The sequence below is a fragment of the Macrobrachium nipponense genome, chromosome 5 (genome assembly GCF_015104395.2).
Source record: "Macrobrachium nipponense isolate FS-2020 chromosome 5, ASM1510439v2, whole genome shotgun sequence".
NCBI classification, from domain to species: Eukaryota; Metazoa; Arthropoda; class Malacostraca; order Decapoda; family Palaemonidae; genus Macrobrachium; species Macrobrachium nipponense.
Window position 1 is genome coordinate 32,178,251 of NC_061107.1, and position 13,824 is coordinate 32,192,074.

The 13,824-nt window shown below is 38.4% G+C and overlaps 2 protein-coding genes across 2 annotated transcripts in view; one reads left to right on the top strand and one right to left on the bottom strand.

Annotated features, from left to right (window-relative positions):
• Window positions 1-7,188, top strand: part of LOC135215277 (uncharacterized) — a 524,407-nt gene extending 517,219 nt beyond the window's left edge. Inside the window, exon 14 of the transcript XR_010314642.1 lies at window positions 7,062-7,188. The gene's annotated coding sequence lies outside the window, so the exon portion shown is untranslated. The remainder of the gene's footprint in view (window positions 1-7,061) is intronic.
• Window positions 7,189-10,601: 3,413 nt separating this feature from the next.
• On the bottom strand, window positions 10,602-11,318 carry LOC135215754 (tigger transposable element-derived protein 1-like). Its single transcript, XM_064250709.1, has one exon. The coding sequence runs from the start codon at window positions 11,316-11,318 to the stop codon at window positions 10,602-10,604; it is 717 nt and encodes a 238-aa protein (XP_064106779.1).
• Between the last annotated feature and the right edge of the window lie 2,506 nt (window positions 11,319-13,824).

Consider the following 13,824-nt stretch of genomic DNA (forward strand, 5'->3'; position numbering starts at 1 on the left):
TGGTCATCCGTTTGGGTGCATGGTGATTTGTGATACAATGCTGGTGGTGTTCTGCTATTAGTGGGTGTAGGGCCTTGAAGGTTTTGAGCCAGTATCCATGGACTTCATCGGACCTGGGCTTTCCAGTTGGGCATTTTCTTTAGTTGGTTTCTGTCTGTGTCTGCGTGATCTCAGTGAATCTTTGTTTTATTCTCCCTATTTCTTCTTCCATGACTTCCTGGAGGCATGTTGTATGTTTGTTGTGTGATACCGGATTGTTCCATATGTTTTTCCTAGAGTCTCTTACTTGGTTTGGCTTCAGGAATTTCTTGGTGGTTGTCTTCTCTTAGTTGGCTGTATAGTCTTTTCTGATTGGTTCCGAATAGTTTGTTCTGTTGGTATCCCTTATTCCTGCTCATGTACCATTGGATCTTATGTGCTTTGGCCTTAAGCCTCTGTTTTACATCTTCTATTGTGTTGTTTAGTTCCCTCTCCTGTACTTTGCATTTCTCGTTGAGTTCCTCCCTTGTTTTCTTGCCTCTTAGCCTTTTTTCTGCCAACTCTTTCAGTTTACTCATTCTGTTGTCCATATTTTCCCCGAATTTGCTTCTATAGCCTCCAGTCTCTGGCTGTTGGTTACTGTCGTTGCGGTGGTCAGTTTGCTGGATGACGACCTCCAAGTACCTGACCATCTTCCCCTTCAATTGGGCTGATTACCTGGCTGCCGGATGAAGCTCCTCTATTGCCAAAGTTCCATTTACGTCATTGTCGTTTAATCTTTCATTTCTTTCCTAAGCGCCTACGGGGGCAACCGTGGTTGGTATGTTTGTGTCCCACCTCGATGGTCGCGGGTTTGATTCTTGCCCATTCCATTGAGGAGTGAGAGATGTGTATTTCTGGTGATAGAAGTTCACTCTCGACGTGATTCGGAAGTCACTTAAAGCCACTGGCCCCGTTGCTGAATAATGACTGGTTCCATGCAATGTAAAAACACCATACAAAAAAAATCATTTCTCTCCTTTTTTTTATCATTACTGATTTTTGCTATTTACCCATCAGAATAGGTACATTTACAGCTGAGTAGACTGAGGAAATTATGGTAAAGATCCTTCCCCAAGGAATCTACGCCGAGGAGAGCGGTCACCCATCCAACGACTGACCAGCCCTAGTGTTGCTTAACCAGTCCATTGACGACGTAACTCACTCTGCCACAGCTCCACATATTATTATTATTATTATTATTATTATTATTATTATTATTATTATTATTATTATTATTATTATTTTATTTTTATTGTAGTTTTTATTGTTATTGTTATTGTTATTGTTATTTTTAGTGTTTATGTTTATGTTTTATATTATTATTTTTATTTTATTTTTATTTTTATTATTATTTTTATTTTTTATTATTTTTATTTTATTATTATTTTTATTATTATTTTTTATTATTATTATATTATTATTATTTTTTATTATTATTATTATTATTTTTTATTATTTTTTATTATGATTATTATTTTTTTTATTATTTTTTTTATTATTATTTTTATTATTTTTATTATTTTTTATTTTTAGTTTTTATTATTTTTATTTTTAGTTTTTATTTTTATTTTTATTTTTATAGTATTATTTTTATTTTTAGTTATTATTTTTATTATTTTTATTTTGTTTTTATTATATTATTTTTTATTATTAGTATTATTATATTATTATTATTATTATTATTTTTTTTATTATTATTTTTTATTATTTTTATTGATTTTTAGTTTTTTAGTTATGTTATTTTTATTTAGTATTTTTTTATTATTTTTATTATTTTATATTCTTTTTATGTTTATTTTTGTATTATTTTTATTTTTATTTTTAGTATTTTAGTATTACTTTTTATTTTTATTTTTAGATTATTTTTATTTTTATTTTTAGTTTTTATTATTTTTATTATTTTTTAGTTATTTTTATTATTATTTTTATTATTATTATTTTTAGTTATTATTTTTATTTTATTTTTATTAATATTATTTTTAATATTATATTGATTATTATTTTTATTATTATTTTTATTTTTATTTTTTTTATTATATTATTATTTTTATATTTTTATTATTATTTTTAGTTATTATATTTATTTTTATTATATTATTTTTTTTTATTTTTCGTTTTTATATTATTTTTTATTTTTATTTTTAGTTTTTTATTTTTATTTTTAGTTTTTTATATTATTATTTTTATATTATTATTTTTTATTTTTATATTATTTTTATTTTTATTTATTATTTTATTATTATTTTTATTTTATTTTTATTTTTTTATTTTTATTTTTATTTTTATATTATTTTTATTTTTTAGCAGTTTTTATTATTATATTATTATTATTTTTATTATTATTACTATATTATTATTATAGCAGAATCTTTGTTTTAACCTTCAAAAATGGGTCAACTTGCGTGTATGCAAGTCTCAAGTTAGCCTTGAAGAAAGCATTTGAAGAAATGTATACATAATTTTTGTCGAGGTTTCCTTTTGAAAAATCTGTAATCTTAATAAATATGACTTAACTGTTTTGACACAGAGCAGAATAATGAAGGACAAAACTAATAGCAACATCACTTATTCAAAGAATTTTAAAGAACTTCTAGCATTTGAATGCTCACACTGGGAGAACGAAGAGATGTGAATAATGCACTGCATAGAGTGTCCTACAATGTCTGGAATGAAGGCATCGTCAAACCTTATAGTTTTATAGGTATTCAATGAGTTTGTTTGTCTCTTTATATTCTAATTTTAAAAGAAGCCAAATCAAGCATATTTCGCTTGGTTATTTTTATTGATTAATTTGTTAATTTATCTGTTTGTCGAATGATTGATGTCCTCTTTCTGTATTTTCCTTTACCTTCTGGTACTTCTTTTGAATGAACACCATCATGTTCTTTGGAATCTTCTTGAATTTCAAGTCAGTCGCCACCTTTTTTGGTGGGCGGCCGTTAGGCGTTCTGTCATCGCAAGACATCTTCTGTTGAGTAGCATACGACAGAACAACTTCTGATGTCATCATGGGATCTCCTCTTGTGACGTCTGACTCCTTTGTTGCCAGTGCACATTCCTTTCAGTGTTTATGAAAGCTATTTTGATTAGCTGTTTGAATTTCATGGTAGTTGATAGATTTTGTAAGTAGCAGCTCACTCTCTTGAGTGTTTTCAAACTAGAAAAAAGGCAGTTATATTTGTCATGAAAGTTTTACTGTGTATTTTTGTATTAATAAGAGAAAATCAAATTAGGGAAAAGTTGTCCGCAAGCATGCATCACTTTCAGTCTTGGGTTAACACGAAGTCACTGAAGCAGGATGGTGTGCTTGTACACTTAGTGCCTGCGCAAAACGAGCAGGTTCCTTCGTAGGTTTGATGTTTCTAATTTTTGTGGAACTCGCTTATAAGTCTGCAAGTTCACAGAGAATGAATACTCTTAGGAATGGAGCACAGATGAAGATTGTAGGCCTATATGGATGTTGATTGGCAAACCTTAAAGATTTTAGTAGCCACTGCCATGTTGTGCTCTATGCTTCCTTGTAAGTGATAGGGCAGTTTTATAAACAGTGTGCAATTGTAAGGGATGATGTTGACGCTAGCTGTTACACAATTTAGGTCGGGTCCTTCCCTACTCTGGAATCCTGCATAGGCCTACTTTCAAATCAAGTTTGTGTTGACAGTTAATTCAATTTTGGTGTTTACTGTCTTTTCCCTGGATATTGCGTTCGTTGCTGCCTGCCTTTTCATTTGTGTCTTGACAGTTGTCCTCCCCGAGTACATATTGTCTGGTGATCGATAATTAGGTCAGTTGTCAGAGAATGTGTCCAAAAGTATTTCAGTTCTCTGAGGTGCTGTTGACAGCTGCTGCTGCTTCTTCTTGTGCTGCTTTATACATCCTGTTTTTTTTCTGGGAGGACAGCATAATTGATTACTACTTTGGGAAGCAGGTCTTAACAGTTACAGAGGTCTTTCTAGGTGTGTGTGAGGATTTTAGAAAGGTAGCTGTAATGTTTTACAGTCTTAGTCTTTCCCCTAACTTTGGGTAGTATCTTATGTATCTGCCCAGGATGTTGGAGGTTTTCATTCTTTGAACTGATCGGTACAAACCTGTGGTTGGTAAACTCTTGTCTTTTTCAGTGATTTACTTGCAGTTGTCGTCACAGCCTTGTGTTCCCATGAGGCTGCTTGCATGCTTGTTGCTTGGGGGGACCTTCTTGTATGAAACATGTGAGTGGTACGAAGTGAAGCCTTGAAGTAGAGCATTTAATCTGCTGTTTTTTCTTTAGAAGAGTTATTTTTTATTTTTTATTTTGTGTTATAGTGGAGCTTTTTGTGATCCATGTAGGACTGTAGGTGTTTTGAGCAATTTTATATGAGATTATGTTTTGGTTGGATGAAAACGTCATTGTTTGTCTAAAAATCTAACATAAAATCTAACTAGGGTTATCTTGGTACATTAATTCATCCACCAAGTTGAGGCAGGACCATTGCATTTTAATTCCCAGCTACCATACATTTGGTACATGGTCTGCGCTGTACGAATGTTGCTGTTTCCTGTTGGCATGATGAATGGGAATGGCTGAAAGTCGACCTCCACGGTTTACCAAGGCAAATGGGCGATCTGCTGTGATTGGTGTCGTAAACGGGGTTTTTCTCCACTCGCAACCTCTCTTCAGTGAATAGCAGACTTTTTAACCTTCCTCAGAGACAAGAAACGTTTTTCCTTTTCTGCCATTAGAGGCTACAGGGCGGCTCTGAGTTTGGTGTTACACCTTAGAGGTATTGACATCTCTTCCTGTGAACTTTCCTTGCTAGTTAAGGGGTTTGAGCAGTCGAGTTCTCCTTGGGAGCTCAAGCCTCCGATGTGGGATGTTTCCTTGGTTCTCAAGAGCTTCACCAAGAGTTCATACGAGCCCATGCGTCACTCATCTGACAGGAACATGACGCTCAAGACAGTTTTCCTCTGGCCTTGGCATCTTCCAAGAGGGTAGGAGAGCTCCACGGTCTAAGCTATGATGTGAAGCACACCAGGGATTGGGGGTCAGTGTCTCGAATTTGTCCCGGAATTCGTGGCCAAGACCCAAAATTTCTCTGTGCACGATGACAGGTTCACTTCGTTTTCCATTCCATCACTGAATGACTTTGTGGGTGGTGATGCTCAAGAGCTTTTGTTGTGTCCCGTCCGGGTCCTGCGTTGCTATCTTAAAAGGACTTGGCACCTTAGACCAGGCTGCCTGAGACTTTCTGTTAGCACAGGCTGTGCGAAGAAAGAGGGTTCTAAGAATACTATGTATATTTGGATACGGAAAGCAATCAGACAGGCATACTTGGCTCTTGATGATTCCACCACCACGTCTGTGCAGGCTAGAGCACATGACATTTCGAAAAGAACTTGAACAAAGTTTCTCTTTGGTTCCCTATACAATGGTTATCCCATATATCATTGTACGTCACTCAGGGTATGAGTGGTTAGATATCAATTTATCTAGCTTCTCAACGGGCTTCAGTCCTCTCCAGAAGTTATTTCTTCTGGAGCTGGAGTGGTGGGAAGGCCCTCTATTGTCAGAAAAAATTACTAATAATGGTTATTATTGTGTACTTTTGTATAAACATCATAAATGTCAGCACAAATATAGTGAATAAAAACTAAAGAATAATAAGTAAGGTTCATAAGTATCCTGTAGGCTTGGCTAACCTATGGAGTACCCAAGGTTAAGACAGCTTTCATTAGTGTTCATACTTGTTTCATATTAAGTTGTAAAGTAGAACAAGCTAGAAAAACACCTGGTTACTAGGTTGGTCAGTGGTGAGCATTGGTGGAGCTTCCCCCTTTCAAAAAGCAAAACTTTATTTGATATAAGGGAGCAAGTAACTCCTGCTTACTTGTACTAATTGATTATCAACTGTAAACATTACTTCATGTATACATTTAAATGGTTATGATATCTGATTTGAAATATCATATTACATCCACTATTACTTTTTTCACCATTTTTATATATAAAATTGGCATTTTTTTCCTTTTCAAATGTATAAAAAGGCCTGTTTTTCACATCTTCACATATAAAAAAAGCCTGTTTGTATTTTCTATATTCATAAAGGCCTCTAATGTTTCCTTTATTTAAAAAAGGGCTTTTTTACAAAGTGCAAGATGTTTGTAGTATTTTGGAAGGTTTTTTTTTTTTACAATGGCCACTGTTCAGTAATGTTCTAGATGAAAAAAGGCACTTCTCTTTTTTTTCTATGGAAGGATCTTTAACATTCAAAAGGCTTTCTGACCAAAATTATGAAAGATAAGAAATAGTAATTGTGGAATACTTTTAAAGAGAAACAGGACACAATTTTCAGATGCAGAGAAACTTAACAATGTCTAAAAATTACTTTCTGCTTTTCAGGTCAGAAGCTCAAGATATCTAAGCATAAGTGGATCAGATATGACAGTGATTCCTCAAGAACTCTCACGGATAGGGTGCGGGCAGGAAGGATGTCCTCTCTACCCACCAATCAGGCCTGGGCAGGAAGTGATGTCCTCTCCACCCACCAATCAGGCCTGGGCAGGAAGTGATGTCCTCTCCAACCAACCACCAGTGGGGCCGGGGCAGGAAGTGATGCCCTCTCTACCCACCAGAGTACCATTACTTGACATTTCTTAACTAGTGTCCACATCATTCCATGGTGTGTCTGCTTTTAGGACATGTGGACAGTCTCTCAGCCTGGCTGACTTGAAGCTTCCAATTATAATTCACACTCCTTTTTGGATACTGCTGCAGCCAGGATGCAAATAGACCCCAGGTAAATTTATACAATACAGGTTTTTTTTAGTTCATTAGCAGTTTCATTGTAATTCTGGTTTCTAAAATTAATACATGTAATATGAATTGGGTTGTTATATATAAGTACTGCATTTACAAGCATAATGAAACTGCTTCACTGCTAAGAAACTCAGCTAATAATACTGCATTTTTATTTTATATGTGTTTGCTATAAATACTGCATTTGTATTTGCTTTATAGTACTTCTTTTTCATTTTATTAATTTATTTTTTCTTTTTCTTTTCAGTTTCTCATTGCCAGAGAAGTGGCAGAGGTGGCGAAGGCTCTGCCGCAGAAGTGGCAGAGGAGGCAAAGGCTCTGGTAAAGCCCCCAACTAATATATGGCTGTCCACTGACCCTGGTGGACTCCCAAAACAACACCAATGTTCTTGAAGTAACAAGAATTATGTGCAAATACTTTTACATGCCTTTTACGTAGAAATTGTACGAGGAAGTTACTCTCTATCGGAAAACTACAAGCTAAAGGTTTACATACCTGTATATCAATCTGTATTTTAATGTGGTTGTCTTATTGTAAGCAGGTTTGGGTATACTCAAACACGAGCAATATGCAATAGCTTTATTTTCACACAGTTCAATACATGATGAGCAGCAGTGCACGTGACAATGTTGAGGCTACGCTTACTCAAGCGAGACTGCCTGCCCCAGACTCAATTTCTCCCGCCTTAAACACATTTTGGCGGGAATACAAGTAACTTTCATATGCATCATATGTTGGGAAACATCCTACTATCCTTCTCTAAATAAATAAATGTAGTTTTAACACTTTTTCATGAAATTGAAAGGTTTATCAAGTAATTAATACAGAAGAGAGGTGTAAGGCATACTGACGACAAAATGGTGTTATATGAAAGAAAAAACAAGTCTCATAAGTGGAACGTGATTACGTGCTCATTGCAAAGTAGGACGACATTTAGTTGCATGAAGTTGACAAGTTATTACAAAATGGTCACATATTCAGTGCAAAAAAAAAAATGTGCATAACTAAAGAGAAATCAAATTGTACATATTGAAAAAAAGAAAAATGTAGTTTTTATGCCAACTCAGAGGATTTACTTACCTCCGTCCCTCTTCATGGCGGGTTGCGTCAGCACACGAGTCAGCGGGGGAAAGTGAACGAGTATGGGGAATCTTGCACTCTTATTTCCCGAAGATGTTTTCTGTTTCTCGTTGATATTCTTCAACTACCATCTAATTTTATGACATATTGGCGGTCTCCTTTCATTTCAATGACTTTTGCAATACGATCCCAGGCCTTAGAGACAACATTTTGCACTGCTACTGTGGTACCCGTTTGCAAGGGGCGGAGTCTCTTTGCACTAGAATCATGACAGAACTTGACATATCTCAAGTGTCTACCCATCTTCTGCTCTCTGTCTATCATAATGTCTGCCCAATGCTCTGTTATCTTATGATAGCTTTTAATCATGGGGACTGAGTCTCTTGAGTTGTCGTCCCATGGCTAATTGTGCCGGCGATTTATCTATGTCGCTTAGGGGCGTATTTCTATGTTGCAAAATGGCTCTTGCAAAACTATCTGTGTCGAGGCTTCCGTCACTTCTTGTGTTATCTTGAATGGTTCTTTTTGCTGTACATACTGCTGCCTCTGCCTCCCGTTGGATTGGGGGTAATGGGCTGAGGATATTCTCATCCTAACCCCCCATTTCTGTAGGAAGCTAGCCATTTCCAGTGCTTACCAAATTGGGCCACCCCGTCGAGGGGATATTTCTTCCGGGGCACCCCACTGCATGAAGTATCGTCGGAAGAGTGGGATCACTTAGCAGAAGTAGCACCACTTGGAAAGAAGGCAATTTCCAGCCAACCAGTAAGCCTATCTGAATATGCCAAATATTGTTTTCCACATATTTGAAACATATCCGTGACCGTCTGTTGAAAAGGATATTCAGGGGGTGGGGTAGGCAACAGCGGTTCCTTTTGTTGGGATGGAGCGATGACGTCACATGTTCTGCACTGCATCCTCATGAGTTTCAGTTGACCCTCCATCCCAGGCCAATACACAGCCTGTCGTGCCCTATGAATCATTGAATCAGAACTTTGGTGGCCTGAGTGTAGGTTAGAGACAACTCGGTCTCGTAGTGACACAGGTATTACTAGACGTATGTGCCCTTCATCATATGAATACACCACCAGTTCGTCCACGATGCCAAGTCGGTCCCGTACGTTAAAATACGGCTTTATGCTGGAGTCGACTAGATTTCTTGATACCGGCCAAGAACCTGCGGCTACCATAGTCTTTAGCAGCTGATATTCCACATCGCTTTCAGCAGCTTGTTTAACAGGATTCCAGTCGAGGGTTATGACGTCATCACTCAGCGACGTGATCAACGCTGCAACGCACGAACTCTCAACCTCCTCCCCCATCTCACTGTCACTCGCATTTATTGGGCTTCTGATTACTGGGTATCTTAAAAGAGTATCGGCTGCTGAGTTTTTCTTCCCAGGAATGTATTTCACTGTGAAACTGTTTTGTAATGTTTTTCCTTTAATCGAAGCAAACGAGGATTTGCAATGTCTTTCAATTCTCTATCACCAAACACTTTGACCAGCGGACGGTGGTCAGGTCAGTAACAAGGATAATATTGGGACATCCCAGTAGGAATAATCTAGCTTTCTGAAAGCACCATACCACGGCAGCAGCCTCTCCTTCAACGACTGCATAATTGACTTCTGCCGAGGTTAAATGTCTACTTCCACAGAGGGCAAGCTTCCATCCCCCTTTTTGCAACAAAATGGGACTTTATCCTCTTCGCAACTGCAATGTTGTTGAACACCAGAAATCCCATCCCATCACGTGACCAGTCAGTGATTACCGCAGTTCGCCTAGATTTATCGTAATAGGCCAATCCATCCCCAATCAAATGACATAAAATTTCTTTAGTCTTTTCGAATGCATTCTGTAACATTTCATCCCAGTATACCTTTCGACTGGTAGACTTTTTTAGGAGGTCTCGAAAGGGTTCCATTAGTTGAGAGGTAGCAACAAATGGTGCCAATTGGTTTACGAGGCCAAACCAAGACCTTATGTCAGTGATGGTTGGTTGATTTGGCATTGGGAAGCTCTTGATTGCAGACAGCTTTTCCTCACCTGGCTTGAAATTGTCCCAACCTAATTCATAGCCTACAAAGTCTACCTCGCGTTGGCAAAATTGAAATTTATCAGGATTGAGGGTAACTCCGTTCTCTTCACACACTTGTAAAAAACTTATCGTGTGATAAAACGCTCCTTCCACAGTATCATCATATAGGAGAACATCATCGACACATTTAGATTTTCTCGGAATGTCCACTATTACAGTGAACCCTCGTTTATCGCGGTAGATAGGTTCCAAACCCGGCCGCGATAGCTGAAAATCTGCGAAGTAGGGACACAATATTTACGTATTTATTTAACATGTATATTCAGACTTTTAAAACCCTCCCTTTACGTAGTACTGTTAACAAACCACCCTTTAATGTACAGAACACTTAATGCATGTACTACAGTACCCTAAACTAAAACAGGCACAAATATTAAAATGTTAGAATATTAAAGTATAAAAAAATAAAGATTGTTACTGTACTCACCAAGAAAGAAGTTGAAGAAAAACTTGAATGATGATGGCGATGAATTTGCTGCACAGTAGAAATGATGATGATGAAGCTGATGATGTCTTCTACTGTGCAGCCAACAATAGTATTTTACGTCTCTTCAGACGGAGGCGTCTTTTCCTGGGACACCTCTTCAACTTCTTCCTGGGACACTTCTTCAATTTCTTCCGAAGGCATAGATATTAGCAGGAGGAACTGGCTCTTTTTTGCGAGGCTGGAAGAACATTGTGATCGGAAGTTGCTGCCGCTGCTTCTTTTTTTGCTCGAAGAGCATCCTGTAGGGAGTCATGTGTTCATCGATTTTGTTGCAGAATTGCAGAGAACGAACCATATCCTCGTCCCACTCTTGCGACAATTCTTTCAACTCCTTCGCAAGGTTGCAGAGCTTGGCAAGCAGTTCTAATGTTAAGCCCGTTTCTTCGACAATTTCTTGGGTCTCTTCCTGTGTTTCACTGTCTTCGTCACTGGCCGATTTCGTCAAGTCTTCGAGCGGCTGGGAATGGCGGTCCAATAACTCGTCGACGTCTTCAGTCGTCATGTCGCCAAACCCGTCACCTCCAATTATCGAAGCCAACTGCACAGATTTCCGTACTGCAGAGTGTTGAATCTCAGCAGGTGTAAATCCCTTGTCATCGTAAACAATCTGGGGCCACAACTTCTTCCAGCTCGCATTAACAGTAGCAGGTTTCATTTCTTTCAGTGCCTTCTGGATGTTTTGCAGGCACGTGGCTATTGTGTACTGCCGCCAGTACGCCTTCAAATTGAATGTTTCATCCTCATCATCTTGGGCAGCATCCACACACGCAACGAGGTCCGCCAAGGTATTCTTCGTGTAGAGGGCCTTGAACGCCCTGATAACAACCCCTGGGTCCATCGGTTGAATTAATGACGTTGTGTGGGTGGCAGGAACTCAACCTGAATGCCCTCATGCGACAGATCAGTTTGCGTGTCCACCAGCGTTATCCATAAGGAGAAGGATCTTAAATGGCAAGCCCTTCTCTAAGAGATATTTACTGACTTGTGGGATAAAACACTGGTGGAACCAGTTGGAGGTCAGCATCTTCGTAATCCATGCTTTTGGATTATGCATCCAGTACACGGGAAGGAGATTCTTATTTTTATTTTTCAAAGCACAAGGGTTTTTCGATTTGTAAATAAGCCCCGGCTTTAGCAAAAATCCAGCAGCATTGCCACACATCACGAGGGTAACACGATCTTTGAATGCTTTAAAGCCAGAGGCTTTGGCTTCTTCTTTGAACAGGAAAGTTCGCGACGGCATTCTCTTCCAAAACAAGCCGGTCTCATCCATATTAAACACTTGTTCGGGCTTGTATCCACCTTCAGTGATAATATTCTTAAATGTCTCATTTGCGTAAGTTTCAGCAGCGGTAGTGTCAGCGGAAGCAGCCTCGCCATGCAGGGAAACGCTTTTCAGGCCGAAGCGTTTCTAAAATTTCGCAAACCATCCTTTGCTGGCGGAAAAACATTGTTTCTGAGGCTGGGAATCAGTGGATGTCCCTGCTTGAGGTTCATCTAGTACATCATCTTCGTCTTCTTCAGCATGGTCGCCATCGTCGTCTTGAGGTTCCTTTGCCGCAAAATTCTCATACAAACTCAAAGCCTTGGTTCGGATGGTGTTCATATCCAAGGCTATGTTCTTCTTCCGGCAGCCGGCAATCAAGATTGCTAAAGCACCTTCCATACGGACGATCGTTTTATTACGAGCAGTAACAACTCGCTTCACTGACCTGCTAAAGGTGATGCCAGCCATCTTTCTAATGTTCGCCTCGTTCTTCTTAATGTAGCAGCAACGGTGGATTCGTTCACTCCAAAATGGGCGGGCTGCGGCCGCGTAACTTCTGTCTTCTTTCAACATATCGAGAAGTGTCACCTTCTCAGCAATCGTCATCAGTTTTTCGGGTGGCGTTTAGGCTTACTACCAGCCTTAGCAGAAGCAGAACGCTTGGGAGCCATTGCAGGGGTTAAACAGAAAGTTCAACAAAAAGTTCAACTTAAAACAGTCACGCACAGCACAGGTTAAAGTTACACAGTAACGTAGTAGCATCTACCGGGCGAGAGAGCGGCAAACAAAGTGGCCGCGAGAAGATGCTACTGGTCGGAGACAAGCCAAGCTGCTGTGGATCGGAGAAGCGGTCAAAACACCAATCACAGGCTAGATTACAAAACTTGGGAGCTGATTCGTCATCTATCAGCATTGGAACCAATCACAGTCCGTCTTACATGCTACGTAGTAGTTACAAATTCAAATATGTACAAGGTACTATAGATGCTTTATGTACGCTATTTTACGATTGTTTTGTTGTAAGATACGTACGCTTATTCGAGATGTGATTTTTGCAACAAACAATATTATTGGATGTAGTACTACGTATACATACAAAAGATTCATGGAAAAGATGCACATCCATTACATTTGTAGTAGTAGCCATCAGCAGCCTTACACCATTCAAATATGACAAAGTCAGACTGCATCTGATTTGCGTTTCATGTTCGATTTAATTTTACTACGTATACTGAATTATCATATGATCACATTCTCTTTTCGTGTTTTATTTCTTTCTGTACTGAATTATATGTCATATGTAATGCAATGAACCATCAGTAAGAGCAGATATTACTAATTATTAATGAATTAACTCAAATATTTGGGTCTTCATATATCAACGGCTATTTTTCGAAATTCCGGAAAATCCGCGATATATTTCTTTTATAATATATACATACGTAATGAAAAAAGTCCGCGAAGTCGTGAATCCGCGATGGTCGAACCGCGAAGTAGCGAGGGCTCACTGTACATCATCAAAGCGCTTTGAGTATGCATCCGAGGCAGAGACATGTTCCATTGGGGTCCTACAATACTGGTACCTACCCCATGGGGATATGAAGATAGTCAGGTGCCGACTTTCCTCATCTAATTCCACTTGATGGAAACCAGAATAGGCATATATTACAGTTTTGTATGAACGCACAGGCACACTGGATGCCATGTCGAACGGGGCAAAAGTGTGATGAGTTTCTCTTTTGCAATATTTGTTTAGCTTTTGGTAATCCACTGTTCTTCTTGGGTTTCCATTCCTTTTAGCTACTACTACCATTCGCGCACACGAATCGGTTGCAGTTCCTGTAGGAACGGGGCGGATTATTCCCAGTTTTACATCGTCGTCCAGCTGTTTTTTTACCTCTTGCTCCCAATGTTTGGGAATTGGAATTGGCGTATGGCATGCGTATGGGACTGCATCAGGGAGAAGGTGGATATGGTGTGGCTTTCCCTTCATTTCCGGTAATGGATTCCGTTTAGTATTGAATACCGTACCAGAGAAACGCTCCAAAATCCACCTTTTGAGCTTAGGTACATTGTC